The sequence below is a fragment of the Zonotrichia leucophrys genome, chromosome 5 (assembly GCF_028769735.1).
Source record: "Zonotrichia leucophrys gambelii isolate GWCS_2022_RI chromosome 5, RI_Zleu_2.0, whole genome shotgun sequence".
NCBI classification, from domain to species: domain Eukaryota; kingdom Metazoa; phylum Chordata; class Aves; order Passeriformes; family Passerellidae; genus Zonotrichia; species Zonotrichia leucophrys.
In genome coordinates this window covers 35,494,975-35,521,322 of record NC_088175.1, presented here as the reverse complement: position 1 = coordinate 35,521,322, position 26,348 = coordinate 35,494,975, and the positions used below count along the sequence as shown (strand labels likewise).

The 26,348-nt window shown below is 49.6% G+C and overlaps 1 protein-coding gene across 2 annotated transcripts in view; it reads right to left on the bottom strand.

Annotated features, from left to right (window-relative positions):
* Nucleotides 1–26,158, bottom strand: part of ALX4 (ALX homeobox 4) — a 40,310-nt gene extending 14,152 nt beyond the window's left edge. Inside the window, exons 1-2 of one of the 2 annotated variants that reach the window (XM_064715453.1) lie at nucleotides 26,110–26,158; nucleotides 24,144–24,548 (exon numbers count right to left, since the gene is read on the bottom strand). In XM_064715453.1, coding sequence (XP_064571523.1) covers nucleotides 24,144–24,548; nucleotides 26,110–26,146 — 442 coding nt within the window. In that variant the 5' untranslated portion in view covers nucleotides 26,147–26,158. Of the gene's footprint in view, nucleotides 1–19,294; nucleotides 19,449–24,143; nucleotides 24,549–26,109 lie in introns of those variants that run through there. The other variant, XM_064715454.1, reaches the window with a different exon arrangement.
* Between the last annotated feature and the right edge of the window lie 190 nt (nucleotides 26,159–26,348).

The following is a 26,348-nucleotide window of genomic DNA, read 5'->3' as shown; positions in this document are numbered from 1 at the left end:
TATTGTGGAGATATCTATGACAAGGAGTTGATGTGAGCACCACTGCACCCTTACATGCCTGACAGCAGAGCTTGGTGCCTCCTTCACTGCTTGCCAATCCATCCTTGCCCTCATAGCAGTAGAAGGAAGATATTTTCTGACTTCCCACAATTATACCCTGCTCTCCCAGTGCCTTGGCTGCCTGCTAGACCATCAGAGCTCCCAAGATCTTCCCTGAGTCACCCTGTGTCATCTGCCATGGGACAGTCCAAGATAACTGGGCATGTGGGCCCCAAGCATCTTGCAGCTCCTTTTGGGCAGGAGGGATGCCTGCATTCCCACTTCTGCAGGGGATATGCAGAATAATGCCTTTCAAATCTCACCACATCTGTCCTGGGAGCCTATGGAGGAGAAAGAGGGTGCAGGAGACACAAGACCGTGTTCACCTGTGGCCATGAGGTAAGGCCCTGAGACAGCAAGGCCTTGCACTGCTCTGCAGACACACTCCTGGAGGGAACAGTCATCTTTATCATGCTGTCAGAATGTTTGGATTCACAGCTTGTATCTGTTTTGTTCCTCAGGTCTGCTATTTTGAGAGGGTGCTGAAGTAAAATCTTCACTATGTACAATTTTATCCATGGAATTTAATTTAGAGCAAATTCAGTTTGGTGCATCCACAGGGATGGAGACTGGGACATTTCCAACACACACCTTTGGGTTCAACTTGAAATGGTAAATCTGCTTTTCACAGCAAATGCATGACAAGCCACAGCTCCTGCCCAATAGGCTCCTTCACACAGATCCTGCGATGGCAGCCCCACAGCCCACAAGGCTGCAGGAGAGCAACATGGCCAGCACAGGGCAGGGACACAGCCAGCACAGGGCAATTTCCCCTGGGCTGCAGGTAAAAGAGCCTGCTGGGTCTTGGCACTGCTAATGTACTGCTCTGGCAGCATCTTGTCCAAGTTATTACAGTCTCAGTGAAGAGCTGATGCTATCCCAGTCCTGGGAGGCTTCAAGAACAGCCTGGAACTCCTAATGGCTTGTGGCAGCTCACAGACATTGTCTGCCTGTGGATAACCCATGTCCAAAGAGCATGGCTCAGGTGGCATGGGCTGCACCAGCCTGCCCCTCTGCTCCCACACTAAATGACATTGGAGCCTTCTGCTTCCTGTCCAAGTGTGGGCACAGGGGTGTTCCCCCCTGCCTACCCCCAAATTCCATGGCCTCCAGTGCTGGCCACTGCAGGGTGCCTCTCCTTGCCTGCACAGGCATGGTCTGACTCTTCATAGCAATGGCCCTTTAAAATATAAAAGCTCTTAATGTAATTCTCTCAACTCTTGCTTACATACCGGTGCTAAAATTTTGCCCTGAGAGGTTCAGGCAGTGCATTTACACTTCTTACCAAGGCAGATTTGCACCACAGCCCAGCCAGCACACCTCATGGACTTGGCCAACTACAGGAACCTTATCCAACTCCTGTGATCTTGCCTTAGCACATGCTGAAATGATTATACTTGTTTCTAAGCTGTCTGTTGCAGTCTTCTGCCTCCTATCTGTCATTAAAGTCTAGAAGTCAGCACAAGACTATTATTTAAAAAACATCCACATTTTGAGTTATATAGGAAAAAACAAAGTTACTGAATTTTAGACATATAAAGATCCAAATATTTAGGTTTATTTCTGTTCAGGGAGTCAGTACTCTTGCAGTCTGCACATGGAGAAAAGATTTTAACACTTTTTTAGTTGTATGTGGCATCACTGATTTTATTGCAATGATCAGATGCTTAATCATACTTTCACTCTCGTGCCCAACTGAAGTGTAAAACTGGGCAGCATCCATCTCTTAGATGCAGGTGGTATTATCCTAGATGGGACACAAACCATTGGCTTCATTCTGGGAGCTGCAGTTACCATTTGCTGCTAAGCAGAAGCTGGTTGGAGCATCTCCATTTCAGCTCTGGATAAGGATGAGTATCTGGCCTGTCCATCCCTCCCAGGCTGGGCCTCCTTTGGCTGATTCTGCAGAACCTGAAGGAAGGCTGAATAAATTCTGTGCTGTTCCTCTGCTCAAGGTACAGCATTCACTGACTTCCCATTGTGCTCAGGAGACTACTGCATGAATATTCTCATCTGCATGGACACTGTCCATCTCTGCTGAGCTTGTCAAAGCTGCTGGCACTGCTGCTCTGCTGCTGCAGCCTCCTGAGGCTCTGCAGCAAAGGGGGGGACACACTCAGTGGTTACTCACAGTGGAACTCACAGACTAAAACCAGCTGTGAAGTACCTGATCACCTTGGGAAGCTAATTGGAAGCAGAGTGAAGTCCCACAGAAAAGTCTACTTGTAAAAGAATGAAAGGGGGAAGGAGTGTTTCTCTCTACTGTGCTCCTCCTCACCACTCCTAGTACTCTCCTCTTTGAGAACAGACTTATTTTACTGATCAGAGCATACAGCAGGAGCAATACTAAGGCCTGGAGCAGAAAGGTCTAAAAACCTCCTTCTGCTGCTGAAAAGCAATCTGGAGACAGTGTCGAAGGTCCCACTCAGTAAGTCCATGGGTGGATTTTTGGTGGCCCTGAAGCCAGCGTATAACTTGAGTCTCTGGCTCTACCTCCACTCTGTTCCTGGGAGATGTTCCTGTGGGACTCAAATTCACCTCATCCCTGGCTGCACTTAAGCCCTCTTGTTCCTGGATTAAATCACTGTATGAGTTTGGGGACAGACAGCTTGATAAACATTAGCTCTAGTGCTGCTGAGAAGTTTACATCACAGCAAGCCATGGGAATATGCACTATTTACTTGGGAAAATTGCTGTTCCTCTCACTTTTATTCTGAACTAGGTTTTTTTTTCCCCAATACAAACATCTGTTTTTGAGGGCATGTGTTGCTTTCTTGCCTGATTAGCTGGATTCACACACCCTGTGGCTACTTGGGGAGAGCTCAGCATTGTCTGTACAAATGCAACATGTGCTGCTTGCTCCTCTTTCATGTCTTTTAAAGGATGCTAACAAAACTGGCTTTTACATAAACAAATCAATTCTGAAAACTCTGCATAGAAGCTGTGGCTAGAGAAAAAGGCACAGCTCATTCCCCAAGTCCTTTTTCATGTGGCACATCCATCTGAAAAGCAGGAAAGTGCTGACTAGCAAATTTTGAAGACACAAAAATGCTTCTAGCAACCTGCTGCAATTGCAGTTGACTTTCTGGCTCCCAGAACATGATATAAGGAAAGAGCAAGAAAATGTACTGCCATTGCCTCCATGGGGAGAAAATGAAACTGCATTGCATGGGGGTGGTCAGCTGCAGGTTTGCAGCATGCCAGGCCATGTGCAAAGTTTAAAAGCATGACAGACAAGATGGGTCAGCTAATGCATTTTAAAATGTCTCATTTCCCACATGTCCCACTGGCATGTCACAAACAGCTAGGAAAAAATGGTGAATTTCTGCTCCATTATACTTGGGTCTCTTCCTAAAGCAGTGCATGTGAACCAAAAGCCACCTAGAACCTCTGAACTGACGTATCCCCAGTGAGTACCAGCCAGAGAAGATGGACAAGGCAGACAGCTATGAGAAGGGGACTTGAAAGGGCTTCCAGTTTCCTCTTGGCTCTGGTTTTGAAACATTTTGGATAAGTAGTCTCCTCCTTCCCAAGCAGTCCTGCATGCCTTGCCATGACAGCGATCACCTGAGGGTTTTGGTTTTTCCTAAGCTCCTCAGAACCAGATGTAAGCACCTAACTGCTCTGAAGACTTAGCTCAGTGCTGAATGGATGAAATATGTGATTTCATTAAGAAAAAAAAATCAGCATCACTAATATTGGACAAAGTATTGAATGGTGTCATCTCAATCATAGACTCACACCTACACACAGAACAGACAGGTCCTCAGTGCTGTTTGAAGACCTATGTTCTCCACCGACAAGCACTGTAGGGTTTTGCACACCTTGATGCTCTGTCCCAGTGTGGGAACTCTGTTCTGCTCCTGTCTGAGTTCTCCTCCTGGGACATCCTTACTGGCTGTCAGCATCTGGAGCAATGTCTGCCCAATCCACCAGGTCTTTGGGATCATTCAGTAATTCCTCTGTTGTGTTGCTTTTAGAAAAATCTAGATCCAGCAAGGTTGCTGCTCCTCTGCTTGGCTGCTATCTCCAGCTGCGTTAGTGACAGTGGCATCTAAGGCATCTGGGATTCAGCTCCCTGCCTGTGCTGGGCCCTGGGAAGTCAGGCCCTGCACCTGCAGCAGAGAGAGGTAAAACTGTGGAGCTCTGGGGCTGACAGCGGTCACTGAGTGCTGTTCACATGTGAGTGACAGCTGAGGTCAATGCAGGGCTTAGGGCTAAGCTCTCACTCTGAAAGGAAGAGCATAAGAGTCCCCATCAGATGCAGATTTATGTATTCATCTTAACCTTACCCATGTTGTTTGGCCACTGCAAGGATCTGAAAAGATCCCTCCCCTGAGCACTGCAAGAGAAAAGGGGGCTCTTTGCCACAAGCTGTCATCTTCTCCAGAGGTTTGCCCTGCAACAACTCGGTGCCTCTCTTCCCCACAACATGCTCTGCACATTTCCCCTACAACTTCCACCGCAGGTTGTGTGCTGGTTGAGCAGGACCTCTGCTCTGACAGGGTAAGAGGGAGGTATGAGGCAGTCATGCAGCCTTCCACACTTCAATGTGTGTGTTGCCTTCCATGCTAACCTTCCATGCTAAGACACTGAGTCCCCACCAGCCATCTCCTGTGACTGAAGTTATAAATCAGCCATCTGGTCAAGGAGGGAGTGGGGGATTCCACTTCCTGCTGGTGAGGAAGGCTGGGGAGACAAAGCTGCCTGAAGGGAGATGATCCTTGCTCTGATGTCTGGCTATGGCACAGTTTAATTCCCTGCTGCCAGCTTGCAGAGTGATTCACCCCATCCTGTGGGTTGGTGCCTGCCTGGACGCTGTTCACGTCATTGGGTTGGTTGGTCTGTCTGCCTCTCTCTGCATTCTTCTGTCTGTCTGCTTTGCAAAAGCAACCTCTCTGCAGCAGAGACAGCCAAGAATTGCTGAAGTTTAGCTGCCTCCCAGAGGTGACTTCTAGTGGTCTGTTTTGTGCTGCTGCTAGCAGGGATAGATCTGCAACCTGAAAATTGCTGAGTGGGAAGAGGGACAGTGAGAGGGAGGGAGTTCAGGGCCATTTTGTAATGGGCTGGGCAGGAGCTCAGCTGCATCTGCATTATGAAGTCCTGGTTCAGATTAATGACAGATGAACTTCAGTGGCTTGTGGGCCCTGGCCAGGGCAGGGTCCAGCAGACTCTGCCAGGCTGAAGCAGCCAGCCTGTGGCCCTAGTCCAGCAAGGCACTGCAGCACATGTGTGTCCCTGGACTACCCTTGTACTAAAGTGCAGTGTTATGTACTTCAGATGGGCAGTCAGGCAAGCCCAAACAAATCTCCCCAACACTGCTCCCATGGTGCTCCTTGTGCTTCTCAGTTTGGGCCCTCAGGTGCCCCACCGGAGAAGACCTGGGGACTGCTGAGTCTGGATGAGGTGCTGTGGCAACCCCACTGGAACCCAAATACAACACAACTCAGGGGGATTTGAGTGCTACCAATTACACTTGGAAACTGGAAAGCAGGAGTGATAGAAAGCTGGAGTAAAAGCAGAAAACAACCAAAGTTGGCTGAACCTCACAGAACCACAGAAAGGGTTGAGTTTAAACATTGAGACAAAGTTTGGGCAAGATTTCTTAGCAAAGCAGTTCTGTTGTTCTTTAGTTTTATGCAGCTGATTAGTAAAGAAAGGCCCAGACAAGGAAAAAAAAAAAACTTTCAGCCCTCCATAAACCTGCCTGTTCTTGGAAGAGCATCTATAATTTAATTCCATTCCAACTGCACATTGCAAAACTCAAGGCTAGCCAGGTCTGGGAAAATTCCTATGAGCACTAGGCTTTTAGAAGCATTCCAGAAAGAAATGAGGTTTCTGGCTACCAAACCCACTAATTCACCATCACTGGGCCTGGGCAACACACTGGCATCAGCTTTTACTGGCAGAGAGTCGCAGGGCAGCAAAATCCCAAAGTGAAGCAAGAAGCAGCGCAGTCAAACTGGGAACTTGCCAGCCAAGAAGCAAGACACAATAACCAACAGCAAGACACAATAACCGATCCATAAAAGTACCTGAGAGCAGCAAGTTGTTTCCCCTGACCTTTACATCCTCACCATGAGGTGGGGACAGTACTGCAGCCCCACAGGGGTTTCCTGCAGAGGAGATGCTGATGTCAATTGGGGTGGGAAAACCCAGACTTCTGACATGGTGTGAAGGTGGCAGCAGCAATGACTGGTACCAGGGACTCTCATCCCTGGTCTCCATGAGCCCACATGCAGTGCAGCGGGCTCACAATGACATCAAGGTCTCTCTGAGCTTGAGAGTTGTTTTGAGGTATTGAGGAGACGTGGCTGCACTGCATGGCCTGGCCATGAACCCCAGTGTGTCTACACCGTAGCTGAGGAGAAAGGGCAAAGACAGAAAAATCCATCTAAGACTGGCTTGCTTGGAAACTCCACTTGACCCTGACACAGTCTAAACAAATATTTTTTTAAATTACTCAGAATGCCCTGGTCTTCTTATATGTATCCCCAAAGACTGTCATAAAATGTCTGCAGCAAGGACTCCGTGAACCTCTGCTGCCCTGCTCTAGAGGCACATATTTCAGCTCCAGTCAAACTGAAGTTTAATAAACCCTTGGCTTCTGTAGGTTCCCTCCAGCCTCTGCAGCAAACAATTCTCCCGTGCCTCAGTCAGGCTCTGGGTCTGTGTCCACCACTGGTGTTTGCCATGAGCTGCCAACACCGCTGCAGCATCTGATGGGAGACCACCATTAGTGATGAGTGCTATGCTCTTGCACGTCACCGTTTTTTCTGATGGGGCTGTGAGGAGTGGGGAAAAAGTATCTGAAACTCTCCCTCATTTGCCATAAGCTCTGAAACATATGAAACTTAGGACTTCTCTGGGGCTCTAGCTCCACATCCTTCATAACCTGGAAGAGAGAAGGTATATGTTTACTATGGAGTCAGGATAATCTAAGTGAATTATTTTGAATTATTCCAATAGTTGACACAAGCCACTGCACTTGGTAAAATTCTGGGAAACCCTGCTTGCATCATGGTTTAAGTGCAATGCTTTCCTCATCCAAAAAAATACTTATTTGTTTTTCAATAATCCCCCTTTAATGAAGTTTTGAAAATTCATCAAGGAGTAAAATTGATACTCCATGACTTGACCAATTACTCTCATGAGACACTTGTGCAAGAGCCCAAACACATGGTTCTCAAAGGAAAAGGATGAAAATGATTTACAGAAGCAGTGAGGCAAAGGTTTGTTGATAATGAGGCACCAAGAGGAAATGGAATGGATGTGCCTAAGATTCCTCTAGAAAATGAACTACAAATAGTATTCACAATCAGCAACTTACATTTTTAATTTTGAGCTGAGAATAGCAACATTCACAGACTCACAGATTATTCTGAGTTAGAAGGGACCCACAAGGATCATTGAGTCCAAGTCTGACGTGAATGGGCCATATGGGGATTGAACCCAAGATGCAGGTCAAATGACAGTTATTAAGGAAAAAAATCCATTAAGTAGTACTGAGCAAGGAAAACATCCACAAAAGTGTGCTCTTACTTGTGAAAGGGGAGTCATGAATTGCTCAAAGGGTAAACTGTGCTTGTCAAGTAATTCAGCGAGCTATGCTGAGGTCAGAGAAAGGGATTTCATTTCACTTGAGAACTACTTCACCTTGCAACACATATAATTGTCACCAGGGGGGAAAAATGAAATAAAAAAAAACCAAAACAACCAAAAAACCCAGAAGTAGGTTTGCATGAGCCAAGAGCATTTGACCTTTACTTTCTACTCCATCTCTGAGAGTCAGTTATTTTCCCAGACTGTGCCTGGTGAGCTGCATCCTCACAGTGACTGCCCATCCTGCACATACTCTCCAGCTAAACACTTCTTGCTTTCTGGGTCTTTGGATCACAGACCCTGCACCCCTCTCTATGGTGAACACTTCTCAGTTTTCTCATCATCATCCAGTGTTGGAAGGTGATCATTATTTACTGCCTGGCACCCACACCCTGTTCAGCAGTGTCACCTGGGCTCCCCACAGCATCCACAGAGCTGTGCCAGAGAGTCCCACAGCGATGCCTGAGTCAAAGTAAGCCCCAAGAGCTGAGGCACTGCTATTTCTTGTGTTGTGTGGATAGCAAAGTGAGACAGAGTACACAACACACATTTTATCTAAGCCTGAGTTTTAAAAAGTACTTAGCACTGTCTAATATTTTTGCAGCCTGGAGGTGAAGGTCCTGTGCCTCTCAGATGCCCTGAATCATGCAATGCCTTTGCATCCTGGCCAAGTAGATCTAAACCCCCATTCAATCCAGCACACTCCTTCAGAACAAATTTCTGCCACATCAAAATTCCTTATCCTCATCCCAGCCTTTGCTCCCCTTCATTGCCTGGGTCCAAGCAAGACTGAACCAGCTACCAGGGTAAATGGCCACTGCAATAAGAGTAAGTTCAGACCTGGCTGAAAACACTTCCTAAAACATGAGAAATCTGCAGCGTCTTTAGGTGTGAAAATCAAAGGTGTCACTACTGAGACAGTTCAAACCACAACTCCTTGTGGCTAGTTGTTGGATAATCTTTCAGAGGAAAGGCACAAAGCACTTTTCCTACCCAAAGCCCAGCTCCACTGTAAATCTGATGATCTTGCTCCACAGCATAGTGCAGCAGAACTTATGAAAAAAGTCATCACTGGATTTTTCCTGACATGGAGAAAACAAAAATGTGCTTAGTTTTATTTACATTCTTGGAAATGTCTTAACTGATTCGAAGAACTTAAAAAAAAAAAAAAAAGTATTGTAAAAACAGCCAGAGGCAAACAACTGCTGTGGGAGCTTTTAGGCAAGATTGTTAAATTTTGATTAAGTTAGAAGAAACTGGATGCAGGATTGTGGTATGAAGTGACAGGCAGTAGACACAAACAACAGTGACTCTGGTAACACATTTTCCTAACAGAAAACAAAAAAATCATGACTCTTGGAAGGAGAGGAACTCCTGGAGCACCACTAGTTCTCAACCAAACTGGATGATTACATGAAGGATAATTACCATGAAAATCAGCCTAAATTAGACAGCTGAGTTCATGCCCACTTTTGTGTTTGCTTCCAGTTAGCATTCCAGAACGGGATCGTATTGACGTGACTGACTACAAATGTGAAGTAAACATTAGCAAACATTTACAGAAACCATCTTTAGGAACTTGTGAAAAGGAATGTTTGTCCCAGAAACCTGCTTCTGCCAGAGGTGCTCATCCAATCAGGGAACAAGGACTCATCCTTTGTGTCCACCTTCCACTCACCACCACAGAAGCCCTTTCAGCTGCCTGCTCCTTGCACCAGCTCACCCACACACACACAATCTGCTGACCAAAGATTACTCACAATCATCATCCCAACAACAATCCTGTGTCCCAGACAGACCTCAAAAACTCACATCTTGCTCACAATTTGCAAATAAAACACACAGGGTGTTCATCCCTCCTGCTCCCTGTCTCCCAAAATGCTTCCTTATTTTGGGAGATACCTCATCTCCATAAAGGTGGCTGTGTGCTGACATGGACCACAACTCAGAAAGTCTCTGCCTAGAGACATCATGATGCCAGTGCCACAAGCAGAGCTTCAGTGCTTAGAAGCTGCCTTTTCTAGCAGGGTGGGAAGCAGCAGGAGGCTTTAAAAGTAGATGGAAAGAGTGACTGCAGACAGGCCGGCCTAGAGAGGAGAATAAAATACACAATCAGAAAACATGGGCTGGAATCAATACACCTGGAAAGCACTGGTTGGAAAGGTACGTGCTCTTTCAGTTTCCTAGATGAGAGCAAGATCCCTTTTCACCAGCTTTCTTTTCTCTTCAGAAGCAAGCCTGTCTGCAAGGGTCTGGAAAGGTTGAAATTTAGGAAGAACAGATAAAAACTTCAGTTTCCAGTGTCTGAGGGCTCCTGTCTATAGTGGGGCCACTAGGCACCAGCTGGCCTCTGTTTTCCCAAAGCATCTCCAGCTCATAGGCTCAGTGTGCTTGCATGGAAAGATGCTGGGGGCTGCAGTGGGCTGCTTTCTCCTTCCTTCTCATCTCAGGCTAGGCTTCCCACACACTGCCTTCTCAGATTTACTATCTCACAATACATTTGGGTCATGGTTTTTTGGATTCATGAGGAGCAAACACGCCTGTGTGGGAATGTGCAATTTCTTCTGCAATTCATTTGGTTTATAGGGCTCTCAGGAGAAAATATACAGTTGGATGTAAATAATAGGACTCCAAACTCCAAAACCCCCTCAGCAAACACAGTTATGGGTATGTAGCTTCCAAGAAGCCAGGGTTTTAGAGCCAAGGTTTTAGTGCTAGAGGAAACTCTCCATCCCAAAGAAGGGAGCACAGCCCTGGGCTGTGCCTGCTGGTAATGAGAGATTTGCCTGGCATCAGGGACCCTCTGAGTATTTGCTGCTTCTGGCCCCTGTTTTCCAAAGCAAAGATGCAGCTTCCTGACTTGGCTTAAACCACATTGTTCTTGCCACTGACATCTCCTGCAATTTATGAAGCTGAGGCTTATAAACTGCTATACAGTCAAATTTGCTTCAAACTGCAGTGCACTGTGGACTACATTAGTTTTTAACTTTGTCAAGAACATGATCTAACAAACAGAAAATTAAACGTTTCTTTGTCTCCTGTCAGCTGCTGGACCCTGGTGTTTGGGTGCTACAGTAGGAACCTTCATAGATTATTACCAGGCAGGGAGAGTCTGGAAGCCTGTGTACTCTCTTTTTGTTTAATGGTTTTTGCCCCAGGAGAAATCTGGGACAGGAGAGCTGAAGGATGTGGAGCAGGACTGCCTGCCTGGAGAAGGGGTGGTCTGACATCCTTTGGGCAGGGCACCATAGGGTGAGGAGCAAGTCACCTCTACCACAGTGCTACACTGCTATCACGGTCATGCTGCCAGCTGCCCTGCTTTCCCCTGCCACCTGGGCCAGGCATGCTCTGGGATGTGCTTTGGGCAGTCCTCAGGGCCCATGCTCACACCACTGTGTTAATACTTCTGGCACAGGACTTAACAAAAGGGAACTGTTTGCTCACCTCTGTCAGGCATACCTGCACAAACATGCCCTGCTCAGCCTCCTTCCAGAAGAACACAGAGCCATGGACCTACTTCATGCCAGGCATACAGGGAGGAAATGCCAGAGCAACCAGGGTAGCTATTTACACACTCATATCACATTTTCCTATTGGGACATTTTCACAGAGCTTAGATTGACTTTGCTCCCACTGAGATGTCACCACAGGCTTTCAGCTGCTGCTCCCTTTTCTTTTGAAATCCTGAGGAGGAGTTCTCAGCAAAGTTCTTGGTTTTAATGAAATCTGTGGGCTAAATGAGGCCATTCCCTGTTTTTCCCCAGTGGGGAACTAATTTCTACCAGACTCAACACCCTTGGCTGCGTTCTTGGCTTTCAGGACCCACTCAGTTACCCTCATAACTTCTCCTTGGCCAGGACCCAGTGTTCTCTTACGTGTTAACGCATGTATGTGGTCAGTGCTACAGACCATGGTTTATCTGCTGCAGGCTCCTAGTATCTCCATCTCTGTGGGAGGTGCAAGCAGCCAGATTAACACACAAAAGCATGCATCAGAGAACATTCACTATATTTGCATTGGAAAAACCTAGGTTGTTCCACTTGATTTTTGCAGAGTCCAGATAGACCAGACTTACAAAGTGTAGATTTAGGAATTTCTCATAAAGACTATGCTATGTTTCCTGGCTAATATCTGAAAAGGACAACTGGGGTCAGACAGTGCTTTCCCTTTACTCTGAAAGTCATTAAAACCCAACAGAATAGACAAAGGGCTGGATCATCCTGGTCCTTTTGTCACTCAGTTGTGGAGTGTCTGGGGTGTGATTCAGTTGCACACTCATGGGGTTTTGGTGCTGTGCAAAACACACTAAAGTCTCTCTGATGCTGACACAGGGCAGGTACCCAAGCCTTGAGGAGCAGCACAGGGAGATCATGGAGTGTAAATGGAGGCATCTCAGGCCAGGTGGCACACGATTGGCTCAATGCCTTCTCTCAACACCAGCCAAGCTTCTCCTCCCTACTATCTTTAGGATGCTGGATACCTCCTACTGCCTTTACTAGCATCTGACAAACCTGTCTAAATACTTTGGCATCAAAGCCTCTGCCTTGTTCCATGCTCTTTGTGTCTTGGTCCCCAAATATGGTGAAAAATTCAGCCCTTAGAAGCTTGGTTGCTTTCATGGCCTCTTGGTTCCTTTTTGGGTAAACTTCAGGTCATTTTCTAAAGAAATCCATAGCTACCAACAAATATTGTCTGGCAGATTCTGTCTCAGGCAAAGGCCCAACAACATCAACGACAATGAATTGCAGTAAGGTCCCCAGGAGACACTGCTCTGCATGGCTTCTCCCCATCTTTGGGGACCACTTCAGAAATACAACACATGCAAGAATAGCATCGCACCTCTTTGTAGTAATTTGACATCATCTATCTGCATTTTTCTCAAAACTGACTCTCTCATGGCTTAACTAAAGACTTTACAACTTCAAGACATCACAGCAAAACATCAGAACCTCTTTTTTGAGTGTTTTGGTGATAACGAGCTCTCAAGAGTGCTTGTTGTACATTGTTTTATTTTCCCATCTCCTCTAAATCATTTCATCTTTAAATTCCAAGCTTTCCCACCACAACCAGAGGGCTTTTGCCTTGCTCATCTGAAAAGACTCAAAAAGCAGACAAAGCTGCCAAGTGAAGTTTTGGTTTTTTAAATCACACCTTGTTTGACACCAGGAGCCTTTTTGAGGAGCACTCCCTCTTAGTTCCTTGAACTCTGCTCTTGCAAACTTACATCTATGGATGAAACAGGAGAGTTTTCATTCCTGTGCCCTGTGGAAGAAGGAGGTAAAAAAGGATGTAGTCTCAGTTTTTGGTTACTGCCCTGCTGAGGGAGGTATCTGCACAAAAAAAAAAGCCTTTGAACAGGGCACTGGCAGAACTACTCTTTGGTGACTGTGCTCTTGTGTCAGCGCTGTTCCGACCCCGCAGGCACCCCCAGCTGTGTTCAATGGAAGCTGCTTCAGCCTGAAAATGCCTGGCTGCTCTCCTTTCACTGCCAGGGTAGCTTTCTCTCCTCACAAGGGGCATGTGGAGCTTTTGTAGTCCTGGCAAGCCTTCAGCTGAGCCTCCAGGAGCAGGATCAGTGCCCTGCAAGGCCAGACAGGCTGACAGTTCTGTGCTCCCTTCCCTGACATGGGGGAACCACTGCATTGAGTTTGCCCAGGGTGCATGCTATGCCTCTCTTCAGCAGTTCACCTTGCTCTGGGCTCAGTTTAGCTTGGCAGCCTGGAGCTCATGACAGCCTGTTTATAAATCATCATTGGTTCCTGTCGAAGGGCTCACCCCTCACCAGGACATGCCAGCTGTACCACACATGGCTGCCTGTGCAGGGCCTGCTGGCTCAGCCTCCTGAGGGAGGGCTGCTCTACACAGGGGATGGCAGACCCATGCTACAGGATTTGATGGACTTGTGCTAACATGAAAGCCATTTTCACCTCCAGATATTCACTGTGGAAACCAAAATGAGCCTAGTAAGGCACATCCCAGATGTTATCTAGTAATGGTAAGACACAAGCACCCTCTGGTTTATGTATCACACAGCAAAGCTCCTGCTGTCTTTCTTCTCTAACAAGGACAGCTGATGAGGTCCAAAAAGCTGTGTAGAAGCTCAAAGAGATAGCTCAGGGCCTGCCCACAGAGGCAGGCACGACCAACAGACTGCCCAAACCTCTTTCTTTCACATGAGCCATGTTTTTGAAGGAAAATACCGCAGGCTGAAAGCCCTGGTGCTTTCAGCACTGACCAGGTCCCAGCCTCAGTGATGTGTATGCTCAGTGTTAGTTCATCTCCCACCTTGGCTATGCTCAGCAATTTCCTGGATCCCAGCAGCCTGGTCTGCTGCATGCATTTTTTGCCAGCAAAGACACTTTCCTCAGGCCTTGCCTTCCCTCAGACCCATGCTGGACTGTCCCATCATCTCCCTCTCTGGTTTCCATCACCAACTGCAGTAGGGTTTCTCCCCATCTTTGAGAACCCACTTTAGAAGTACAACACATGCAAGAAAAGCATCACACCTCCTTGTAGTAATTTGCCATTATCTGTCTGCATTTTCCTCATAAACAGTTCTTTCATGGCATGACTAAAGACTTTACAACCTCAAGACATCACAGCAAAACATCAGAACCTCTTTTTTTGAGTGTTTTGGTGATAATGAGCTCTCAAGAGTGCTTGTTGTACATTGTTTTATTTTCCCATCTCCTATACAACATTTCATCTTTAAATTTTGAATGAGCACCTGTGTTGCCTGTAAATTACACAGGTGATAAACCCCTCTCCTGCTACTTGGCTATTGTCACTGCCCACCCTCTAAGGTGGACTGCTGACAAATGGAGAAAAAGGTTGTTCAACCAAGAACTCCAATTTTTACTACCCAGGCCAAGGAAAAGGGGATTTTCAGGACAACCAGCCACAAACCCAAACTAATTAAAAGGCACAAGGGAACAGCAGGGTTCTCTGGATACCAGCTTAATATCCAAGCCCAGGCACAAATAAGCTTTATTATAGCTTTAACTATAACTTAAAACCAGCATCACCCAACTTTGCATGTACAGCTACAGGTTCCTACTTTTCCTGAGCTGACTTTGGGCCTTTCATGATTTTTTTTATTTTTATGAGGCTCTGTTCTGACCAGCCATGTATTTATAATAACTCTCTCTGTGGATATTTCCCCTTGCTAACAGACCCACAGTTAACTGAGCTGCTGTGCTCATGTTTGATGTTGCAGCCAATACCCCTTTGCTTTCTATCCTTCATAAGTCCCTTTTTCTAATAGCTTGAAGTGGTATGATCTGGATGGAAATACTCATTTCTCTAGCACAAGAGCTCATAACTATATAAAGCAACCAGCTTCCCTCTCGTCCAGTAGCAGCTTTCCAACTTCTGTTCAAGAGCTGAAATGCAATATGTAAGCTCTGCCATAAATCCCACAGCTTCGTGGAGTGTTTCTGGCCTTCTGTACATTCTGTCTAACTGTCTGGTCCATCGGCTATTTATCTTGGAAGTCCTCACTGGAGATGTGAGAAACACAAAATGTCTGCAGCTCCTCTGCCAATCTAGGTAGGTTCTTCTTCCTCTTGCCTTCTAGCATTTGGCTATGTCCTGTCTAGCTCAGAGTGATATCTGGCTCCAATCTGCTTATGAAGGTTCAGACCAAATCTTGATAAGCCAGGTTATGTCTATAGTGCAGGGCTTCTCAGCTCTCAGCTATGGGTCCTTGCCACAGCTATGCTCCTGACTTTGCTCGAGGAAGAGGTCTGGGCATGCACCATCCCAGGGAAGGCTGGAAAAGAATCTCGAGGTGCTCCAGAAGGTCTCCCTGCCTAATGAAGTGCAGCACTGTGGCCCAGGCTCTAGGGCATGCCCTGCCCCACTGTTTGCCCTGGGGCTCCCCTCTGGGAACAAGCTCTGCAGAGCAAGGCTCTGCCCATTCCCCTTCCCAGCTGGCCTCACAGTGGGAATGGACATGTTCCACATGTTCCCACTGACAATACTCAGTAATTCTTGAGTGGCATCTCTGGGGCAGGAAAAACCTGAGGCTGTGGGCTTGTGCACACACACACACACTGAAAGGACCAGTCTCTCAGGTGACCCATCCCCACCTGGCAGACCCAACAGCCTGAGAGCAGTTCCATGTCCAGCAGATGGGTACCCCTGTGAGCCTGTGGTATGATTTTTGAAGTGCTTTTCCTTTCTTTCAGAAACCTTGCCATGGCACAGGTCTCAAGTTTTGAGCTGAGCAATATTTTTCTGTTTCCCCTGTTTTGTAAAACAACTTTTGGCCTGTGTTACACACATTTCTCAACACCTTGCAGAGTCATGGTCTTGCAGATGGGGCTTCAGATCTCTCTGAGCACTGTTCCAGAACAGAGTCATTCTCTGATTGGTTTTGACCCTTTCTGGGAAAATTCTCAATATTGCACTCTTTCCCTTTGCATACTGTGCAACTTTGGTTTGCTTTGATTTAATTTTGGTGTGAATTTCTTTCACTTCCCACTGCTCGTGAATAGATTAGATATCTGCAAGCACTTTTGTTATCTGATCTCTCTTGCATCAAAAGAATGAATACAGTTCTCCATTTCCCTTTTTGGAAGCAGCATCCTACCCTTAAACTGATGTACAGCTCCCAAGTGAACCAGTCAGTCACTATCCAAAGTCCCAAGGGGATTGCTTCCGCTGCAGGGAGGAACTGATGTGACGCGAGATATTTCTTTTAAGCAGCAGTGCTTGCACCTAGAGCCCAGATGGGGAACAGCAGTCAGATAGGAGTTATATTGAGGAGTTATTTTGAGTTACAAATTTATTTTATTTCCCCTCAACACCAGTCTGCCCAAAGCATTTGTACTCTCATTCCTCATTGATAGCACTTCTCTGATGGACCTTGATGCTGTTGACTCCCTGCCCTCTGGTTTTGCAGGGTTATTTTTCAGACTTCCACTGAATAGAGGTGGCTGTTAAGTCCCACAGAGTTTGCAGCCAGGCTCAGCATGCAGCATACAGTCTGTTGGTGAGTAAACCAGCTTACCTTTCAGGCTGCACCACCAGCTCACCCACTGCCTTACAGCTAATGAACCTATTAGTTCTTGCTAATAAACAATATACTTAGAAACAATACTGATTCAACCATCTGTTTCCAATAAGCAGATTAAGTGTAAAAAGGATAACACGTGAACTGCATCTTCATTTAAAAAAAAAATTAGATACAAACAGACTTAAATAGACATTTAGTACTAAGTTGGATAATGCAGCAGTGTTCAGTCAGTGCAGATGAGAGACCACAGCTCATGATAAACCAACTTGTCATGACTAAGTCCTGCTGGGACCTGAAGACAGCAGCTACAAAATGTTGAATCACAGTTATTCTCAAGGGAGTTATAAAGAATTTTATACTGGTGGGTTCATACTTAGATAGTTCATAAAATCTATTGCAGACCACCTTCCATAATAAGGCTGAATCTGTTACTGCTTTTTTCCCATTCAAGATATCTTCTCTTCGTCTTCTTACCCTGCCTCTCCTCATTAATCTCTTCTCCTTCCTCTCTCCATCAATTTACCCTATTTCTCATTGATCCCTCTCTTTGACCAAAAAATGACCTTAGAATTATCATGACAATCACAACTGCTCTTTCACATTGTATCTACTTATGTGACAGTCAAAATATGAAGATGATTTACAAGCATGAATGAAAAATATGGCTAAGCAGATTCACCAGTATGTATAATAGCATTGAATCATCTGAACTTACACAGAAAATAAAGTGGAGATCATTTATTTATTATATGTAAGTAGCTTTCCTCCTTTACTTAGGAACTTCCCTTTACAAGTTGAGGCTGCTGAGACACATGTAACTATGATTAATTGCTCTGACATTTTATTAATATGAAATATTTCCATCCATCTCCTAGTAAATGTTTCTCAAGTCACAGGAGTGACTTGAGAAACATTTCAGCTGCATTACCACTCAGGCTTCTCCTAATCCGCAACTATCTCTTTTTTCCATTTGAAAATGTATCTACATAAAGATGTTAGACCTGTGCTTTCCAACATGATTAACAATTGAGATGGGATTTTTTTCAGATGTGTAGGAGGAGTACCTCAGAAACATATGACTTTTGGGACAGGGATTGCTCAGCATTTTCTGAAAAGCATAACTCATATCTTGTGTTGGCCAATATAGGTTGCCTACACTGAAGAGTTACTTTTTAAAGATTCGACCATTAACATGGATTGGCAGGTTGAGCCTATTTTACATACTGAAAAATCCGAGGATATGAGAACACACTGATTGCTTACAGCTTTTTGCACAGAATAAGGACGTGGCTGTCAAGAAACCCAAGTTGAAGCCCCTACAAAATCACACATGGGACCTCTACTCCATGAGTTTCTGACTCCAGCAGTGGCTCCTTCTCAAGCTGGCTGAGTGCTTCTTTCTGCCTGAGCCACAGCCCTGAAAAGGTCACACTGATGCCACTGAGTGGCCACAGCTTCACCTTGCACAAGCCACTCGGGTACTCCAAGTGTCAGTTTTTCCAACTGCAAAATGAGAATAAAAACTTCTTACTGCCCCAAGACATATTCACACTTTTAACTTGAGAATTGCTAAGCTGCAAAAATGCCCTGAACAAGTAATAAAGCATCTTAAGGGTTCCAGGGAGCCAAACTGGCTAAAGAGCCAGGAACTAGGGTGACCGAATGTACAGGTCCGGAGATGTCCTTTAGCAGCAGACCTCGGCTCCGAGCCTCTCAGACATCACCTCCCTCTTACAAGGGAAACTCATCACGGCTTTGAACGCAGGGCTTGGAAAATGAAGAAATCCTCACGGTCTGAGGGATTGAAGTCTGCACATTAGCTCCCCTTAAACCGTGGGTACATTTAACTTGGGAGGTTAGAAACCACAGCCAAAGAAATCTCTTTTGATTCACAACTTGTTTTGAGCAGTCACCCATAAAGCAGCCAGTGAATCACTCCAGCCAGTTAGTCATGCAACCACACTGAATGTACACTCAAAAGGCTGCACAAAATAAACAGCCTGCAGCTCCAGATAACACACACAGAGCTCATTTGCGCTATCTGGCATCAGCATATATTGTTAATAGGACTCCTACACCAAACCCTTAGGAAAAAAACGCACTCAAATAAGCATCTCCAAATCTCTCTCTACATCAGTATTTTTCTCGTCTACTTCGCTCTGTGTTTCTTTCAAAATAGTTAAGACTAGTTAAAGTTTTAAGACTCCTTCTCTCTCTTTCCGCACCTTTTTCTTGCTGGTAAAGTCTTGCTGTGTTTACAGGCGTGCGCTGCTGAAGTGTAGGGCTAAAGCGGAGTTAATTCCAATCAGCAGCGGACAAGTCGAAAATAAACAGCTCTAGTGCGAAAAGAAATCTTCCTTCGAGGAGAGAGCGGCGGGGATACAGGGGGAGGGAGTCTCGCGGTCCTTTGACACATGAGTGTTATAAACAGCTCGGGTCAGGAATCCTATAAAAGCATCCAGCCAGATCTACCAATTCTACCGTCCAATTCAAGAGAAGTGCAAAACACCTTTTGGAAAGAGCAGCTAATAAACCTTCCTGCGCGGCCCTAGGGGTAAGGAACGTGAGCCCTACCTTCGCGTCTGGCTGCCTGAGGAAATCCCGCAGGTTTCCGCGGAGGAGATCCCGCACCTCCGAGTGTCTGTTCAAACAGAGGCTTAGCCAAACTCCCGGTGAGAGCTCCCTCCCCTCCCTGGGAGGGTGCCGGAACCCTTGAATGGCAGATCTGGTGGCCCTATTGTGGAAAAGAGAGGGCTATTGCCAGGGCGGCGTCAGCAGCACGCCGGGAGCGGGCGGCCGAGCCTCGCCGGGAGTCGGTCCCACATCAGGGAAGGGCCGGCTCTGCCGCCCTGCTCCCTGGAGCTCGCCTCGCCTCCCGCCCTCCTGCTCCGCTGGCCGGCTCCTGCTCCCTGATGCCAGCTTGGATCACGTCTCCCCTTGTCCCCTTGCCCCGCTTCCCCACTCGTGCCTGCCTCCCGCGCACCTCTCCCCTTTATATCCCGTGCTGCTCCCTGCGGGGATCCCGGCAGCGGCATCTCCCCACCCGGGCGGAGAGAGCTGCGGGGGCAGCGGCATCTCCCCACCCGCGCGGAGAGAGCTGCGGGGGCAGAGGCGAATCCCCACCCCGGCGGAGAAAGCTGCGGGGAGGCCGCGCACCCCACCCGCCTCCCGGCCGCGGGGAAGGAGCCCGGGCAGGAGCGGGGAGCCGGGATCAAAGCCGCGGGGAGAGGAAAGGGGAGGCAAGACCGAAGGGCCGCGGCAGTTCGGGACACCCCTCCGCAAGCTCCTGCACCCCGGCCTCTCGGCGGGCTCGGGGCAGGGACCGCCATCCCCCTCACTCCTAGAAGAGCCGCTCTGCGGGGATCCTCGGCGGGGAGGCCCGATGCCGGAGCGGGGATGCGGCATCCCCGAGGTGAGGGAGCCCTGCGGGAGCCCCAAGGGGAGCACAGACCCCCATTCCTCCCCCGGCGCGGGGCTGTGACGGAAGCCGGGAAAGGGGGCCCTCTCCGCAGAGCCCCTGAGCGCCGGCGGGGAGCCCCGAGCCCCGGCAGCCAGCGGCCGGTCCCTGCGGGAGGCGGACAGGGACCGCCAGCGAGCTCGTTCCTGCCGTGCCTGCAGCTTACGTTACATCGGGGAACGAGGAGGAGGAGAAAACCATTAAAAGTGTCAATTTCAAAAGCACGCAGCGAGCCTCCGATTCCTACACCAGCGGCTTTCTGTACTTCTAATAATAACGCACTTACGGCCGCACTTTTTATTTGCTAGCTAAATAAAAAAAAAATGGTCGTTATTTGCATAACGGGGTACTTAAAGAATTTCCTCCGTTAGAGAAAGCCGTTTCCTTTCTCCTGTTTCCTGTGGGCAAACATCCCCATCACGCTGGCCTTCACTCCCGAAAGTATTTTGTTCCAGCCGGAATTTCTAGACAGCAATATACGTATACATTTCTGTGTGTATAGGGGTATGTGAATACATATGTTTCAAGAAATATAACTTACTCAGCTCCATGCAGTAGAAATAGCAAGTCAGATTACTACAGCACATAAATCATCCGAAAGCTTTTTGCCCTCCTAAGCCAAGATATATAACCTGTTCTCAAGACTAGATGATATTGAAGGTCTCTTCCAGCCTTGAAGATTCTCTCATTCTGTGACTTTTTTTTTAAAAGAATTCGGCTTTCACTGCCCATGCCGGTTTGTGGAACAGCCCGTACCCCTGCTGGAGGCAGGGAACGCGGGGTGAGCAGGGCGAGGCTGCAGGGCCGTCGCAGGGCAGGGGCAGCGGGATCGGCACGGAAGGAGCCGTGCAGGGAAGCCCATAGGGACAGGCTGGCAGCCGCCACTGCGAGGGGCCGCGGGGAGCCCGGCCGAGAGCCAGGGCCGCCGGTGCCGCTGTCCCTGCCAGAAGCCGGGCTGGAAGCGCTCAGACCATTGCCGTCCGTGTCCTCCGTGTATTTACGGCCGCCGCTCTCCCCGGCCTATATTTATCAGTACAATGCAGTGGAAGGTCTTAGATCTAGAAATAGAAGCCGAGAGCAATAGATGGCAGGCTCGGGCTTTTTATAACTCAAAAAGACTTGTTTATTAAAGAAATAAAATGAAATTAAACAACTAAAAAAAGGAGGGGACACCCTGTCCCTGCAGCAAGCGGAGTGTGCGCCATGCCCGCCGTGCCCCCGCCCGCTCGGCTCCGGGCTCTCCCGGGCCTCCACAGCCACCGGGGGAAGGCGAGGGCTGCGGGGCCGCAGTGAGGGAAGCAACACCCCAGGAGGGACCGGCCCGGGCGAAGGGCACACTGCAAGGATGGGCGCGGGGGCAGCCGGCAGCCCGGGTATCGCCGGGCAGGAGAGCCTGCTGCTGGCTGGCCTCGGTTTCTGTTTGCTTGGTTGGGGTTTCTTTCCTCTTATTTTGGGGTTTTGTTGTTTTTAAAATCGAGGGGTTTACAGTCACGGCGCCCACCAGCCCAGCATCCTGCTCAGGCCCGCAGAGCAGGGGACGCGGGGAGCCAGCGGCTCCTTCCCCTCGGCACAGCGCGCACGGCAGAACCAGCACCGCAGCTGCGGCGGGTGTCGGCGGGAAGCAGTGGGACAGTCGCCTGTCCCTGGCTTCCCGAGGGAACCTCTCCGGGCAGCTCTCCTCACCGCCGTGAGCGCCGCGGGTGCGCTGCTGACCGCGCCGGTGCCCGCTGCGGAGAATGAGCTCGGCTTTCGCTTCCCCGGGCTCACCGCGCCGGGGGATCTGCCCATACTCCGAGGTGTCCCCGTCCCTGCAGCCCTCGAGGGGGCTCCTCTGGCACAGCTCCTGCGCCCGGCGCGGTGGTCTCGCGGTTTGGGAAAAGGCGGAGAGGCGCCTATGGATGCGGCAGTCGCTCTGCGAAACCCCGATCTGTCTGTTATTAGCGAGTCTCTCCCTTCAGCCATTAAGCACTATTATTATCGCTATTGCTATTAATTATCCTTGCCGAACCATGTGTCTCTCATTACAGCCCACCGGCCCCAGCCACATCACAAGGGGCTCACAACGAGCGCGGTCTGGGCCGGGCCGGGCCACCCGCCGCCGCCGCGGGGCTCCCACTGAAGGAGAACCCCGAGCCTCGCTGGAAAATAAATCAGGGGAACCCCGGCGGTTAGGAAGGCAATAAACTCGTGTGATTCTACCGGGGGGTTCTAATGTGTCATCACAGGCTATGCCGGCGCCCTGGGCCTTGCAACCTACAAAACAAGAGAGCCGGTTAGCAGACAGAGGATGTCGGGGCGGCGGGGAAGGCACGGGGGACTGACCTGCCATCCCATTCCCAGAAGGAGCGGGGAGCGGTTATCTCCTGCACGGGCCTCAACCCCCCGAGTCTCCCCGGTCCCACCGTGTGCCCTTTCCCGCGGAGCCCGGGCTGGCCCCAGAAGGCCTCCGCGGATGCGGAGCGGGCCTGGCGCTGGCGGGGATTGTCCGCCCACGGGGAAAGGGCAGGGGAAGAGAGGGAGCGTAAGAGAGGGTCAGCTCTGGTCAGCAAATGTGTGCGAGCAGCCCTCTGAGAGAGCCCTGACGCCGGTGCGCCGCCCGGTGAGGAGGCACCACCCGCGGGAGAATGGCTGCGCCACCGGGAGCGGGAAGGAGCGGAGCTGGGCTGTGTCTGCGGCCCCCGGGCACGGCTGTGTGGAGAGGACCGAATGTCCTTTTCTGTGAAGGGGAGTCACCTGTGCGCGGGGGAGCTGAGGCTGTGGAGCTGGATCCGGGGACACAACTGCAAGTCCGGGGCGAGAGATGGCGCCTGAAGGCGACCTGGCAAGCCACGGTTTGGGAGACAGGCAGAAGTAAGTGGGGCGCCTCTACCGTCTTTTAAGTCTAGAGATGGAGGGAAAGGGTAAATAGAGCAAAGGGTGCTCAAATGACAGCGGCAGCCTAGAAATGGGATTGCTGGCCTGACCCGGACCTCTTCCACCTCCTCCGTGCCCCCAGTCCGTAGTCATTGTGGGTCTTAGGGTCTCCCTGGAGACACAGTCCTATAGATGTCCTTGCCTTTGGGACTAACGCATCGAGAATGGGACCCCGTCAGCGGAGACGCGCTCTGAATCTAGGCCGGGACAGCCTCTCTGCCCACAGAGAGATCACCGGGAGGGAAAGAAAGAGCTTTCATTTCCACCTTCTCTTCTGAGGAAAACTTAGCGGGTTTATTTGTTTCAGTGTTGAATTTTTCTGTTTGTTTTAAGGGGGAGCTGTTTGTTTGTTTTGCTTTTCCCTAACTGCCCCGATACAGCGGAAACCTCCCGAAAAAACCTTTAAAAGGCACGGTCGGAAACGGCGTGAGAAGCGCCCCCGTTCCCGGCTGGACTGCCGAGCGCCAGCGCGAGGGAGTGTCTTAATTGCCGCTAATGACCCGCGGAGGGGATGCGAGGGGTTATCTGCAGCCGGGCAGAAATCAATTAGGGGAGTGGCAATTAGGGGAGAAAGTGAGAGACAGGAGAGGCCGTTACCGCAAAAATTATGATTTCGGCGAAATTTTCCAGAAATTCTTTCTGTGGAAAACGATCCCCGCGGAGAGCACATTGCACAGCCCGGCGCTCCGCTCTCTCTGTCCCGGTTTCCGCGGAGTTCCCCGCGTTGTACAAGAGCTAACTGGAGCGCATCGCCTGCCACCCCAAACTGGGATTAAGATCGCGGCGAAGCGGGCCCCGGGGGAAGGGGCGCTTCCCGCGGGCATCGCGGGCTCCAGAGCCGGCTGGGAACGAGGATACTCGCGGGGCACGGCGGTCCCCGCTGCGGGGAGAGGGGGCTGCGAGCCGGAGCCGCCGGGCAAGGTCTTCCTGACCCCGCGAGGGTTAGTCCTGCCGGGCAGCCGCCCCCCGCATTCCCGGGAGGTGCTTCCCAGGCCCCGGAGTCTCTCTCCGCTCTCGCCTGCAGCGCTTCCCCGCCGCACGCCAAGGACTCACCGTAACAGGGGACCTGCAGGGCTCCGTTGTGGCCGCTGCTCTCCTGCAGCTTGATGTTGCTGTCCGGGGGGGTTTTGCAGGGGCCTCGCTGCATATAGAGGTGCGGTTGCTGCTGCTGCTGCTGCGGAGGGTATTTGTTAAAGGAGGCCGGAGAGCCGGCGGAGCCGGGAGCCTGCACGCTGCCATCCAGGGACTGACATTCCTGCTGGCTGTAGCGGCTCCGGCACTTAGTGCCGCTGTCACCAAAGCCTTGTCCTTTGCTGGCCAGGAAAGTAGGGCTGAACTTGTCACTTGCTTGAAATGCCCTAAAAGGCGAGGAGCCTTCTGTGTCCTGGGAGGCTGCGTTGTAGTAGGAATCCATGGCAGCCGGATCACAATAAGAAACACAAGTATCAGCATTCATTCCTAAAATTAAAAGGCCCGAGTGTCCTTAATGCGCTTGGAGGGGCACCAGGAGCCACTCTTTCTCTCTCCCTCTCGCATAGACACACACTCACAGCTGGGCCGGGGAGCTCTAAGAGGATTCAGATGTTTGTGAAAGCTGACCAGATCTCCAAACCCCCTTAAGTTCTCGCACAGTAAAAGGGGTCTTTTTCTTTTCGCTCCCTCCCTCTCTCATACACGCTTGCCCTCCGTGTCTCCCTCCAAACTACATTCTAAAGAGGCTCTTCTCTGCGCTTTCCCCCCCACCACACAGGGAAAAAAAAAAAAAAAGAGCGAGAGAGGGAGACCTCTCCCCCAATTAATATGTAGATGATGACAGTGGAGGGGAGGGGGCCTAGGAAGGGGTGTGTGTGAGTGTGTGTGTGTGTATGGGGGTGTGTGGAAGCAGAGGGAAGATGGAGGTCATATATTTTGCGTTAAAAAAAATAAAATAAACCAAACCAGAAAAACAAACCGGCCCCAAAATTTTTATGATTAGAAATCAGAAAATCGAGCAGATGACATAAACCCCACGAGGAGATGAGTGCGGCATCCGCGTCGGCGGAAGAGCCGGGGACGATTTAATGGTCGTGACACGCTCTGTTCGCTCCGTCCCTCCTCTGCTCACTGCCCCAGCTGTGGGGACCCTCGCTTCTGCGACCCCCTTCTCTCTGTTAAAGGCAATACGGATTTTCCCCTCAGCTATCTGCCTTTAAGCCTCCCCCTGCCCGTTAACCCCTTCAGGGCCGACACTCTCGCAGCGCTGCCCTGAGCCGTTTCCCTGCCGTGGCACGGCGGTGCCGCCATGGCCCCGCACAGAGCCGGGCCAGCTCTCCGCCGGGTCTCGCTACTCGTTTATGACGGTCATTATTAATTCACCTCTAAAAACGTGCTCTCCTCAGGTGTAAAACTACTGGATCCAAACGGGAGGGCAGCGGGGACGGATTTTAACTGGGTCACCAAGCACACAGAATTGGACCAAGCTTTTGGGATTGCCAGAGGTGACTTGCAAAGGGACAAAGGCTGGCAGGAGTCCTTTTTGGTTTGAGGGGTCAATTACAACCCAGAAAGAGCTTAAAAATAAATCAATACTCACCTTTCGTCGTCCTCCCCCCCCTGCCCCCAATCAACCTGATTCCTCTCCTCCCCCAGTTAACTCCTGCTACCCCTTACTCACTCTTACTCTGCCTTCCTCCCATCCCCACATCTGGTTTCTATTGCTCACTTACCTTGAAGTTTTCAGTAATAAAGATATTACGCAAACTAAATCTACAGTTCTTGAGAAGAAAAGAAAAGAAAAGAAAAGAAAAGAAAAGAAAAGAAAAGAAAAGAAAAGAAAAGAAAAGAAAAGAAAAGAAAAGAATTTAACGAAATAAAGGAAAAAACGAGTAACAGAAGGGGAAGACAAGAAGAACCTTAACCCCTTCGGGAGCGCGGCCCGCAGCGGAGCCGGGCGGGGAGCGGGGGCCCTGGCTGCTGCTCTGGGCTCCCAGCGGGTCCCGCCGGCCCGAACCACGAGTCCTGCCTTCCCCGTGGAGCTTACCCCGCGCCGTGCAGAGCGGGGGACTCTTGCCTCTCATCTGTGCGTGTGTATCTGGGGGGAGCGGGATGTGGCAGAACGGGAATGTGACCGCCGAGACGGCAGCTCGGGAGGGGTCCGCGGCCACCGCCACCCTCCAGGCCTTTGCTCCACGGGCAAGAGCGGCACCGCCGTCTTTACTAGCTCGGATCTGACAAGAATAGGCGCCCACCCCTCGCCCCCCAGAAGCAGAAGGGGTTTCT